Raw genomic sequence first — 14086 nt, 5'->3', positions numbered from 1 at the left:
TGGAAAGTTACATTTTTTATTTCTTTAAAGTGTTTGTAAAGGCATTTTTTCGTCCCTACTTTAGGCCCCCTTTTCACAAGGGAGGGATCCGGGTTGATCCGCTTGCTCAGCGGGGATCACTCCGTTGATCCCCCCCCCCCCCGCTCTCCTCTATGGGGATCGGATGACCGTCTGTCCGTGTTCATCCGATCTGCTCTGCAGACGGATAGAAAAATAGGATTTTCCTCCGTCTGCAGAATCGGAACCATTGCGGAGACGGATGATATCAGGTGTCAGCGGATGTTCATCTGCAGACACGCGCTATCCCATAGGGATGCATGTATGTGCGTATTTCATCTGCAGATAGATGGATGAAATACGGACGTAATGCCCGCATGTGTGAAAGGGGCCTTATTGCGTTCTCTGCATTATTGAAAGCTGGCTATAAGGGCGAGTTCATAAGGTGGTGATAAATGGGGAGTACTCGGAATGGTCGGGTAGTGGGGTCCCCCAGGGTTCTGTGCTGGGACCAATCCTGTTTAATTTGTTCATAGATGATCTGGAGGATAGGGATGGAGGAAACAGTTCAATCTCTGTATTTGCGGAGGATACTAAGCTAAGCAGGGCAATAACTTCTCCGCAGGATGTGGAAACCTTCCAAGAAGATCTGAACAAATTAATCGGGGGAGGGGCAACTACATGGCAAATGAAGCTCTATGTAGACCAGGGATATGCAATTAGTGGACCTCCAGCTGTTGCAGAACTACAAGTCCCATGAGGCATAGCAAGACACTGACAGCCACAACCATGACACCCAGAGGCAGAGGCATGATGGGACTTGTAGTTTTGCAACAGCTGGAGGTCCGCTAATTGCAGATCCCTGATGTAGACCATTGTGAAAATAATGCATTTGGGTGGCAAAAATCTGAATGCAATCTATAGACTGCGGGGAGAACCTCTGGGGGGAGATCTAGGATGGAGGAGGACCTGGGGGTCCTAGTAGATGATGAGCTCAGCAATGCCAAGCTGCTGCTAACAAAGCAAACAGAATATTGGCATTAAAAGGGGATCAACTCCAGAGATAAAACAATAATTCTCCTCTCTACAAGACTCTGGTCCGGCCGCACCTGGAGTATACTGTCCAGTTCTGGGCTCCAGTCCTCAGGAAGGATGTGCTGGAAATGGAGCGACTACAAAGAAAGGGCAACAAAGCTAATAAAGGGTCTGGAGGATATTAGTTATGAGGAAAGGTTGTGAGCTCTGAACTTATTCTGTCTGGAGAAGAGACGCCCGAGAGGGGATATGATTTCATTATATAAATGCCGGACTGGGGACCCCCACAATATATAAATGCCGGACTGGGGACCCCCACAATATATAAATGCCGGACTGGTGACCTCCACAATATATAAATGCCGGACTGGTGACCTCCACAATATATAAATGCCGGACTGGTGACCCCCACAATAGGGAGGAAAGTTTTTCACAGAAGGGAGTTTAACCAGACTCGTAGCCACTCATTAAAATTAGAAGAAAGAGGTTTAACCTTAAACTACGTAGAGGGTTCTTTACTGTAAGAGCGGTAAGGATGTGGAATTCCCTTCCACAGGCGGTGGTCTCAGTGGGGGGGGGGGGGGGGCATCGATAGTTTTGAGAAATTATTAAGTACCTGAACGACCACGACATACAGGGATATACAATGTCACACTGACATATAATCACACACATAGGTTGGACTTTTGTGTCTTTTTTTTTTTTTTTCAACCTCACTTACTATGTAACTATATATATGTTCTTTTTTTGTTATAGATTTTCCTTTTTATTTTTTTTATTTCTATCGCTTTAAAAACTGACCATTCTTGTTCGATTTTTTACTCTTCTGTTTGTGACAGTCACCAGGACAAATGGGGGGGGGGGGGGGGGCAGAATCTGTGACCTTCTCTTGGGATTCAGTGCCTTAGATCTTTGTGGCCAAATGCAGGGCACATTGGGTGGGGCAGAAGGTCAATGACCCTGTGTAATTTCTGACAGACTTACATTAGGACTAGAGACAGGTTCCCTTGTTTAAGGAGAAATGTTATGAATGGCTTTTGACGCCCAGTAATACCCGCTCTGAATTTTATTTTATTTTTCCCCTTTTTTTTTTTTTTTTGCAGAAGTGGGCGGAGGAGGAGCAGAAGTCCAGACAGGAGACGGCGCTAAAGATCCCCCCCCAATCACCGCCCTGCATCCGTTTTCTGTTCTTAACCCCTTTTTTATGTTCTTGTTTTGCTGTGTTTTTGTTTATTGATGGGGTAGTGTGTGGGGGGGGGGGGTGTATATATTGCGCCCCCCCTTGTGGGAGGAAGATGGTCGGGTCTGTACAGACGATTGCCCTAAATATAACGGATCCACCATTGAAAAACATTGGACCGCGCTGGATTACTGACAAGAGGCCACGGCGGTGGCTGAAGGAAATGCGATGATATCAGAAGGTGGTCGGTGTGTGAGAGAGAGATTGTTCCAAAACTGCTAAATAAAGTCTTTTTATGTTACCTGATGGGAATGTTTTCAGAGGACGGGAGGGCACGGTGTTTGATTCTGGGGGGGGGGGGGGGGGGGTGTTTTTGATTCTGGGGGGGTTTGATTCTGGGAGGGGGGGGGGTGGCATTGTTTGATGTTTTGGAACTACAGTTCCCATGATGCTCCACTACACTGCGGAGTGCATGAGCATTATTATTATTTTATTATTATTATACATGATTTATATAGCGTCAGCAGTTTACACAGTGCTTTACAATGTATGGGGGAGGGGGGGGACAACACAATTACAGTACAATACAAAAGGTACGGGAGGGCCCCCGGCTCGTAGAGCTTACATTCTAAAGGGAGAGGGGGTGGTGGTACAAAAGGGTAATGGCTGCAGAGAATGATTTGATGGGGGGGTGAGCATCATGGGAAATGTAGTTCCCGAAAAGATCTGGGTGGTGCCAAGGTTCACCATCACTGGGACTAAGATCGTCTTTGATCCATGGCCTTGGGAGGACGGGGGCCACGATGTGACATCACTTCTGGTCCAGGCTGGAAGTGAACAGTTTTTTTTTTTTTTTTTTTTCAACCACTCTTGCCCCAGAAGGATTTACCCCCCCCCCCCCCCTTTCCTGACCAGAGCACTTTTTGCGTCGCTTTAACTGATAATTGCACAGTTGTGCGACATTGTACCCAAAAACCCACAAATAGAGCTTTCTTTTGGTGGTATTTTGCGGTTCTACGTTTTTTATTTTTTGCGCTATAATCAAAAAAGAGTGACGATTTTGAAAAAAGCTATATTATTATTATTATTTTTTTTTTTTTTTTTTTTACTTTTTGATAGATATAGATATATAGATAGATGTAGAGAGATATAGAGAGAGAGATATAGATATATATATATAGATCTCTATCTCATATTAAAATTCTTTCTCCGTTTTAGGCCGATTATATATTCTTCTACATATTCTTGGTAAAAAAAAAAAAATCACAATAAGCGTATAGTGATTGGTTTGTGCAAAAGTTATAGCGTCTTCAAAATAGGGGATAGATTTATGGCATTTTTTTTTAATTATAATTATGTGTTTTTTTTTTTTTTTTTTTTTCATGACTGCAATATTTTGGTGGACAGATTGAACACTTTTGGGACCGTTGTCATTTTATACAGCGATCAGTTCTATAAAAAATGCACTGATTACTGTATAAATGACACTGGCAGGGAAGGGGTTGACTTTAGGGGGGCAATCAAGGGGTTAACTATGTCCTAGGGAGTGATTCTAACTGTGTGTGTGTGTGGGGGGGGGGGGGGGGGCTCACTAGAACATGAGGTCACTGCTCCCGATGACAGGGAGCAGTAGATCTCCTCCCCCCCCCCCCCACCGTTATGTTGCTAGGCAGAGAACAGCGAAATGCCTTGTTTACATCTCCCCCCATTCTGACGCTCCGTGACACGATTGCGGGCCCCTGGCGGACATCGAGTCCTGCGGGCACACTCGGAGTATGCGTAGGGCCCCCCCCACCCCCCCCCCCCCCCCCCCCCCCACTATGCCTCGATTTAAAGGACGTACCTCTACGCCCGTTTGCCCAGCCGTGCCATTGTGCCGATGTACATTGTAGGCTAGGGTTAAAGCAAATGATCAACTCCTATATATATATATATATATATATATATATATATATATATATATAGGTGTGTGTGTGTATATATATATATATATATATATATATATATATATATATATATATTATATATAGATGTGTGTGTGTGTGTGTGTGTGTGTGTATATATATATATATATATATATATATATATAAAATTATACACTTTTTTTTTTTTTTATAATCGCTTCTGCTTTTAGAGCTAGTTCACACTACGTGCAGTCCACCGCGTGTGTGTGTTTTTTTTTTTTTTGTGTTGTTTTTTTTTTTTTTTTCTCTCTCCTCTATGCATCAAAAATGCATGGCAAGGTTGTGCAGTCAGTTCCAGGGCATCCCAGTTCCATAAAATTAAAAAGTAGAACATGCGGCATTTTTCCTGTACTAGAATGCATAAAATGCACTGGAACGCATCAAAATTGCACCAGACCCTAGTACACAGGAGGGAAAAAAAAAAAAAAAAACAGGAAGAAAGAAAAACATCCGGAATGGATCTGGAGTGTTTTTTGTGTCACGAACCAGCCCTTAATGGTAAAGATGGATTTGGAGTCTTCTTTGACCCCCCTGGATCTCTCCATAAAGAGGACCTGTCATCCCTTTATTCATTTTACAAGAGATGTTTACATTCCTCATAATAGGAATAAAAGTGATTAAAAAATAAATGAAAGTGACAGTGTAAAAATAAATAATAAAAAATAAATGAAAGTGACAGTGTAAAAATAAATAATAAAAAATGAAAGTGACAGTGTAAAAATAAATAACAAAATAAATTAAATTGACAGTGTAAAAAATAACAAAATAAATGAAATTGACAGTGTAAAAAATAATAAAAATATAAATGAAAGTGACAGTGTAAAAATAAAAAATAAATGAAATTGACAGTGTAAAAATAATAAAAATATAAATGAAAGTGACAGTGTAAAAATAAATAATAAAAAATAAATGAAATTGACAGTGTAAAAAATAATAAAAAATATAAATGAAAGTGACAGTGTAAAAATAAATAATAAAAAATAAATGAAAGTGACAGTGTAAAAATAAATAATAAAAAATTGACAGTGTAAAAATAATAAAAAAATAAATGAAAGTGACAGTGTAAAAATAAATGAAAGTGACAGTGTAAAAAATAATAAAAATATAAATGAAAGTGACAGTGTAAAAATAAATAATAAAAAATAAATGAAAGTGACAGTGTAAAAATAATAAAAAAAAAAGTAAAGTGCTCCCATCCCTCCGAGCTCGCCCGCAGAAGTGAACGCATACGTAAGTTGCGTATGTAAACGGTATTCGCACAACACACACGTGAACGTTAGAGCGAGAGCAATAATTCTAGCGCTAGACTTCCTCTGTAACCCTGAACTGGTAACCTGTAAAAAAAAAAAAAAAAAAAAAACATTTCTTGAAAGCATCGCCTATAGAGTTTATGTACCATAGTTTGTTGCCATTCCACGAACGTGCAAGATTTTAAAGCGTGACATGTTCGGTATCTATTTATTCGCAGTTTCCAAAAAAATAGAGTATATATTGTGTTTCTTTTGTTGTGTGTTTTTTTTGTTTTTTTTTTTTATATAAATGTTTTGTTTTTTTTTCACAAAAATTGAATTTTCAAAACCGCTGTGCAAATGCTGTTGCAACGATCGCCATTTTATTCCCCAGGGTCCTGCTCATACTTTTAATTTATTTATTTTCAATGTTTTGGGGTTCTAAGTAATTTTCTAGAAAAAATAAAAAATAAAATAACGATTTTTAACTTGTAAACAAAAATTACCAGAAAATGCCTGGTCTTTAAGGAGTTAACCTCTTCACACCCACGCTATACCCGAAAGACGCCTACAGTGCATGGGCAAAATTGCCAGGAGGGGGCATCCATGTACATCGTCCTGTGCAATCCTGCAAAGCCCTCTGCGGAGGGGGGGGGGGGGGCGGCGCACTCCATGATCAGCAAGTCCCAGGAGACTCCGCTGATCGAAGTAAGGGGCCGATCTGTGATCAGGGGTCATTCATAGATGGCGAGTTAGAGGCGGGCATCTTCAGATTAATTTTTTTTTTTTTTTTAAATGGACTCTCATCAATGCAGATGCATAGGTATAAGTTCAAATACAACTTTGTCACTTCCAGATTCTACCACAAGATGGCGCTGCTGACTGTCTTCATTCCTTATAATCTTTATCATAAAGAACAATCGCTGATCAATAGTTGTCAGATACGGAAAAGCTCAGGTTTTAGTGCAGAGTCATGGTGTATGCATATTATAAAGAGAACCTGTATTTCTTCATGTGACTTTTATTCTTTGTGAATTCCCCCCCACCCCCCCAATAATATATAATTGAGTTGTATACTGTCCAGACCCTGCTGTGTGTGCTAAGTGCAATCAGCCGCCCCCCCCCAACCGTCACTGGCCCCCAGAGAGTACGATTTCCCCTTAAATCTATTTGCCTGCACGCTTGCTCCAAGTTCGGGATGCCAAGAACTGAAGCCGCAAAATGTAAAAGAGGGAATGTACAGTAGAGCCTCCTGTGGCAGGTTTTCTAGATTTCCTAGTGTGAGCCGAAAACATGGACCCTCCTAACAGAAAATGTCTGAATTGTAAATACTAGCAGAAGAAAACGACACCAGATTTGCTTCTGTGAAATGAAAGCGGCACCAAATATGGCCGTTTAAACTGGAAGTGAAAACCAGATACAGCTTTGTGAAGTGGAAAGCGCACGTGATGTGACCTGTAAACTGGAAGCAGTAAAGTGAAAGCGGCACTAAATATGGCGGTTTAAACTGAAAGTGAAACCAGATATATCTCTGTGAAGTGGAAGGAGCACCAGATATGGCACTGTGAAGTGAAAAGAGCACAAGATATAACTGTAAACTGGAAGCCGCACCCGATATGGCACTGTGAAGTGGAAGGGGCACCAGATATGGCTCTGTTAAGTGAAAGCGGCATCAAATATGGCCGTTTGAACTGCAAGTGAAACCACATATATCTCTGAAGTGGAAGGGGCACCAGTTATGGCTCTGTAAAGTGAAAAAAGCACAAGATATAACTGCAGACTGGAAGCTGCACCCGATATGGCTCTGTGAAGTGAAAGTGGCACCAAATATGGCACTTTAAACTGCAAGTGAAACCACATATATCTCTGGGGTGGAAGGGGCACCAGTTATGGCTCTGTGAAGTGGAAGGGGCACCAGATATGGCTTTGTAAAGTGAAAGCGGCACCAAATATGGCACTTTAAACTGCAAGTGAAACCAGATACAGCTTTGTGAAGTGAAAAGAGCACAATATATAACTAAACTGGAAGCCGCACCTGATATGGCTCTGTGAAGTGGAAGGGGCACCAGATATGGTTCTGTAAAGTGAAAGCGGCACCAAATACGGCCGTTTAAACTGCAAGTGAAACCAGATATAGCTCTGTGAAGTGGAAGGGGCACCAGTTATGGCTCTGTGAAGTGAAAAGAGCACAAGATATAACTGTAAACTGGAAGCCGCACCCGATATGGCACTGTGAAGTGGAAGGGGCACCAGATATGGCTCTGTTAAGTGAAAGCGGCACCAAATATGGCAGTTTAAACTGCAAGTGAAACCACATATATCTCTGAAGTGGAAGGGGCACCAGTTATGGCTCTGTGAAGTGAAAAAAGCACAAGATATAACTGTAGACTGGAAGCCGCACCCGATATGGCTCTGTGAAGTGGAAGGGGCACCAGATATGGCACTGTGAAGTGGAAGGGGCACCAGATATGGCTCTGTTAAGTGAAAGGGGCACCAGATATGGCTCTGTTAAGTGAAAGCGGCACCAAATATGGCAGTTTAAACTGAAAGTGAAACCACATATATCTCTGAAGTGGAAGGGCACCAGTTATGGCTCTGTGAAGTGAAAAAAGCACAAGATATAACTAAACTGGAAGCCGCACCTGATATGGCTCTGTGAAGTGGAAGGGGCACCAGATATGGTTCTGTAAAGTGAAAGTGGCACCAAATATGGCCATTTAAACTGCAAGTGAAACCAGATATATCTCTGTGAAGTGGAAGGGGCACCAGTCATGGCTCTGTGAAGTGAAAAGAGCACAAGATATAACTGTAAACAGGAAGCCGTACCTGATAATGGCTCTGTGAAGTGGAAGGGGCACCAGATATGGCTCTGTAAAGTGAAAGTGGCACCAAATATGGCCGTTTAAACTCAAAGTGAAACCAGTTATATCTCTGTGAAGAGGAAAGGGCACGAATTCTGACTCTGTGAAGTGAAAAGAGCTCAAGCTATAACTGTAAACTGGAAGTAGCACCCAATATGGCTCTGTGAAGTGGAAGGGGCACCAGGTAATACTGACATATAATCACACACATAGTTTGGACCTGTGTCTTTTTTCAACCTCACCTACCACGTAACTATGATATGGCTCTGCAAAGTGAAATTGGCATCAAATATGGCAGTTTAAACTGGAAGTAAAACCAGTTATAGCCCTGCGAAGGGGAAATGGCACAGATGTGACTAAACTGGAAGCAGCATCAGATATGGCTCTGTAAAGTGAAAGTGGCACCAAATATGAAAGTTTAAACTGCAAGTGAAACCAGATATATATCTCTGTTAAGTGGAAGGGGCAACCAGTTATGGCTCTGTGAAGTGAAAAGAACACACGATATAACTGTAAACTGGAAGCCGCACCCGATATGGCTCTGTGAAGTGGAAGGGGCACCAGATATGGCTCTGTAAAGTGAAATTGGCATAAAATATGGAAGTTTAAACTGGAAGTAAAACCAGTTATAGCACAGATGTGATTAAACTGGAAGCAGCATCAGATATGGCTTTGTAAAGTGAAAGCGGCACCAAATATGGCTGTTTAAAGTGGTTGTATACCCACATTTTTAACTTTTACCTACAGGAAAGCCTATAATAAGGCTTACCTGTAGGTAAAAAAAATATCTCCTAAACCTGTACGGTTTAGAAGATATTCCCCTCGGTATGCGCCGCTGACTGCAGCGGCGCATGCGCACAAGGGGTTTCTCGCCGTCAAAATCCGGCAGCGGCCGGACTGAAATCTCCCGCGCGCATGCGCGGGAGTGACGATATCGCGGCTCCGGCCACTCACAGCGCCGGAGCCGCGATACACGGAAGAAACGCCGAGGGAGCATGTCAGCTCCCTCGGCGTGGATCGGGCCAGATGTCGGGGCCTCGTTCTAAGGTAAGTATTTCATAATGAGCTAGTATGCGGTGCATACTAGCTCATTATGCCTTTTGCTTTGCAGGTTTAAAGAAAAAAAAAATGTGCGGGTTTACTACCGCTTTAAACTCAAAGTGAAACCAGATATAGCTCTGAAGTGGAAGGGGCACCCAATATGGCTCTGTGAAGTGGAAAGAGCACAAGATATGACTAAACTGGAAGCAGCACCCAATATGGCTCTGTGAAGTGGAAGGGGCACCAGATATGGCTCTGTGAAGTGGAAGGGGCACCAGATATGGATCTGTAAAGTGAAATTGGCACCAAATATGGCAATTTAAACTGGAAGTAAAACCAGTTACAGCTTTGTGAAGGGGAAATGGCACAGATGTGACTAAACCTGGAAGCAGCATCAGATTTGGCTTTGTAAAGTGAAAGTGGCACCAAATATGGCTGTTTAAACTCGAAATGAAACCAGATATAGCTCTGTGAAGTGGAAGGGGCACCAGTTATGGTTCTGTGAAGTGGAAAGCGCACAAGATATGACTGTATACTGGAAGCTGCACCCGATTATGGCTTTGTGAAGTGGAAAGGTCACCAGATATGGCTCTGTAAAGTGAAAGTGGCACCAAATATGGCAGTTTAAACTGGAAGTGAAGCCAGATATAGCTCCGTGGAGTGAAAGGGTACCAGATATGGCTCTGCAAAGTGAAAGTGGCACCAAATATGGCAGTTTAAACTGGAAGTGAAGCCAGATATAGCTCCGTGGAGTGAAAGGGTACCAGATATGGCTCTGCAAAGTGAAAGTGGCACTGAATATGGCAGTTTAAACTGGAAGTGAAACCAGTTATAGCTCTGTGACGTGTAAAGGGCACAGATGTGACTGTAAACTGCAAGCAGCATCAGATATGGCTCTGTAAAGTGAAAACAGCAACAGATATGGGTGGGTAATCTTGAAGCATAAGCAGATATGGCTTTGTAAAGTGGGGGTGGCCTCAGATTTGGGCCTGTAAACTGTAAATGACACCATATATGACTCTGTAAAGTCAAAGCAGTGTGAGATATGGCCCTGTAAAATAAAAAGCGGCCCCAGATATGGCTGTGTAAACTGGAGCCAACACCGCATATGGCTCTATTAACGTGAAAGCGGCACTAAATATGGCTGTGTAAACTGGCAGTGTAACCAGATATGCATCATTATTATATTCTTAGTTCTTCCACATCTCCAAAACACAAGTGGCAGAAATCTTTCCCTCCAGACACCATTTGGAATGGTAGAATCTAGTTGATCGCTCTCTGCAGTAGATGGATCAGCGAATGAGTCGGTGGTTGCCTTCTCCTCTTACAGGAATAGCCGCTCGTGTTTCTGCGAGTGGGGGGGGGGGGGTGGTGTTGCGTCGGTGCTCAAGGTCGCTGATGTTGGGGTAATTTTCTAGTGATGGGAAACACATCTCATATCGTATTACCGGACGATCTTCCTGAGACGCCAGGCGGATTACGGAAACGTCGCCGCTGTGAGGAAAGAGCTATTACACCGCAGCCCTCAATATAAAAATAGAATCAATTTGTCCTTTGAAAAACCAGGCCATCTATTGTTCTATATAAAGAAGTCAGGATCTCGTTCTCAGAAGGAAAGCTGCTGAAAAACACAACCAAGTATCAGTTTTATCTTCTGCTCTGATCAGTGTGTAGATATAATACCTGATACCCTCACAAACTACATGCTCTGCCCCTCCCCCCTCCATCCCCACACTGCATCCTGGTACTGATTGCTGAACTCATGCAGTGCAGGTCAAGCTCCAATGCCTTATGGGAGCCTTGTCAATTTTTGGGTTTCCCACCATCCCTGTGTTGAGTTCCCGGGTCTGTACTCCCGCTGTGCCCATTATGAGGGGTTCCCACCATCCCCGTGCTGAGTTACGGGGTCTGTACACCCGCTGTGCCCCTTATGAGGGGTTCCCACCATCCCTGTGCCGAGTTCCCAGGTCTCTATACCCGCTGTGCCCATTATGAGGGGTTCCCACCATCCCTGTGCTGAGTTCTCAGGTCTGTACACCCGCTGTGCCCATTATAAGAGGTTCCCACGATCCCTGTGCTGAGTTCCCGGGTCTGTACACCTGCTGTGCCCCTTATGAGGGGTTCCCACCCTCCCTGTGCCGAGTTCCCGGGTCTGTACACCCGCTGTGCCCATTATGAGGGGTTCCCACCATCCCTGTGCTGAGTTCCCGGGTCTGTACACCCGCTGTGCCCATTATGAGGGGTTCCCACCATCCCTGTGCTGAGTTACGGGGTCTGTACACCTGCTGTGCCCCTTATGAGGGGTTCCCACCATCCCTGTGCTGAGTTCTCGGGTCTGTACACCTGCTGTGCCCCTTATGAGGGGTTCCCACCATCCCTGTGCCGAGTTCCCGGGTCTCTATACCCGCTGTGCCCATTATGAGGGATTCCCACCATCCCTGTGCTGAGTTCCCAGGTCTGTACACCCGCTGTGCCCATTATGAGGGATTCACACCATCCCTGTGCTGAGTTCCCGGGTCTGTACACCTGCTGTGCCCATTATGAGGGGTTCCCACTATCCCAGTGCAGAGTTCCCGGATCTGTACACCCGCTGTGCCCATTATAAGAGGTTCCCACGATCCCTGTGTTGAGTTCCCGGGTCTGTACACCCGCTGTGCCCATTATGAGGGATTCACACCATCCCTGTGCTGAGTTCCCGGGTCTGTACACCTGCTGTGCCCATTATAAGAGGTTCCCACCATCCCTGTGCCGAGTTCCCGGGTCTGTACACCCGCTGTGCCCATTATGAGGTGTTTCCCACCATCCCTGTGCGGAGTTCTCAGGTCTGTACACCCGCTGTGCCCATTATGAGGGGTTCCCACCATCACTGTGCTGAGTTCCCGGGTCTGTACACCCGCTGTGCCCATTATGAGGGGTTCCCACATCCCCGTGCCGAGTTACGGGGTCTGTACACCCGCTGTGCCCATTATGAGGGGTTCCCACCATCCCTGTGCTGAGTTCCAGAGTCTGTACACCCGCTGTGCCCATTATAAGAGGTTCCCACCATCCCTGTGCTGAGTTCCTGAGTCTGTACACCCGCTGTGCCCATTATAAGAGGTTCCCACCATCCCTGTGCTGAGTTCTCGGGTCTGTACACCTTTGAGAGTCCGTTCACACAGGGGCAACTCCTGATCCGACTTCAGGTCGCCCCTAGTCGCCTCAGGTCGCCTCAGGTCGGACAACATTTAAAAAGCAATGTAAGTGAATGAGAGCCGTCTTAATGCACACTACTGAAGTCGCTCCGACTTCAGAAAAGGTTCCTGTACTACTTCTATCCGACTTGTAGGCGACCGGTACCCATTGATTTCAATGGAGATCGCCTCCAAGTCGGATCTCCGTCTATACGGAGGCGACTCTGACAGAATTATCAGCTCTCAAGAGGGCACTCCACGCCAAATTTCTGAAAAAAAATTTGCGTGGGTTCCCCCTCCGAGAGCATACCAGGCCCTTAGGTCTGGTATGGATTCCAAGGGGAACCCCCCTACGCCGAAAAAACGGCGTGGGGGTCCCCCCTAGATCCACACCAGACCCTTATCCGAGCACGCTACCCGGCCGGCCAGGAAAGGGGTGGGGACGAGCGGGCGCCCCCCCCTCCTGAGCCGTACCAGGCCGCGTGCCCTCAACATGGGGGGGGGTGCCTTGGGGGAGGGGGGGCTTGCGGCCCCCCCACCCCAAAGCACCTTGTCCCCATGTCGATGAGGACAAGGGCCTCTTCCCGACAACCCTGGCCGTTGGTTGTCGGGGTCTGCGGGCGGGGGGCTTATCGGAATCCGGGAGCCCCTTTAATAAGGGGGCCCCCGGATACCGGCCCCCCACCCTATGTGAATGAGTATGGGGTACAATGTACCCCTACCCATTCACCTGTGAAATAAAGTACAAAAAAAAACACAACACAGGGAAAAAATATTTTATTGCACAGCTCCGGGGGTCTTCCGTCTTCGGGGGTCTTCTCGCCGGACTCCTCCGCTATCTCTTGTAGCTCTTTTGCTAGCGGAGGAGTCCGGCTTTCTTCCTCGCCGCCGGCCTCTTCTTCCGACTTCGGGGGTCTTGTCCCCCTCTTCGGTTCTTCTGCCGGGCCACCGCGCCTTCTTATAGCTCTTTTAGAGGCGGTGGCCCGGTCTTCTGTCGCCGCCGTCGCCGCCACCGCCTTCCATTCTTCTCCTTCTTCTTCTCCTGGAGATGTTGACTCGACGAGCTCTCCGGCCACAATGCCAGGGACGCGCTCCGCTGCCACTTATATAGGGACAATGGGGCGGTGTCACATGGGTTGATGTCACATGGGTTGGTCACATGGGTTGATGTCACATGGTGACCCCGCCCCCATCAACCCATGTGACCAACCCATGTGACATCAACCCATGTGACACCGCCCCATTGTCCCTATATAAGTGGCAGCGGAGCGCGTCCCTGGCATTGTGGCCGGAGAGCTCGTCGAGTCAACATCTCCAGGAGAAGAAGAAGGAGAAGAACGGAAGGCGGCGACGGCGGCGACAGAAGACTGGGCCACCGCCTCTAAAAGAGCTATGCGCGGTGGCCCGGCAGAAGAACCGAAGAGGGGGACAAGACCCCCGAAGTCGGAAGAAGAGGCCGGCGGCGAGGAAGAAAGCCGGACTCCTCCGCTAGCAAAAGAGCTACAAGAAGATAGCGGAGGAGTCCGGCGAGAAGACCCCCGAAGACGGAAGACCCCCGGAGCTGTGCAATAAAATATTTTTTCCCTGTGTTGTGTTTCTTTTTGTACTT

General features: G+C 45.8%; 1 protein-coding gene across 1 annotated transcript in view; it reads right to left on the bottom strand.

The window, feature by feature from the left end:
• The window catches only part of LOC143942155 (m7GpppN-mRNA hydrolase NUDT17-like), an 11369-nt gene extending 3247 nt beyond the window's left edge, over window positions 1-8122 (bottom strand). The window contains exon 1 of the mRNA XM_077463416.1: window positions 8048-8122. Within this exon, the coding sequence (XP_077319542.1) occupies window positions 8048-8122 (75 nt within the window). The remainder of the gene's footprint in view (window positions 1-8047) is intronic.
• Between the last annotated feature and the right edge of the window lie 5964 nt (window positions 8123-14086).

Source organism: Lithobates pipiens, unplaced genomic scaffold, assembly GCF_037356315.1.
Source record: "Lithobates pipiens isolate NorthernLeopardFrog02 unplaced genomic scaffold, aLitPip1_a1.2 Scaffold_30, whole genome shotgun sequence".
Classification (NCBI taxonomy): Eukaryota; Metazoa; Chordata; class Amphibia; order Anura; family Ranidae; genus Lithobates; species Lithobates pipiens.
Note: the sequence above shows the minus strand (reverse complement) of the source record. Positions and strands in the feature narration are given on the sequence as shown.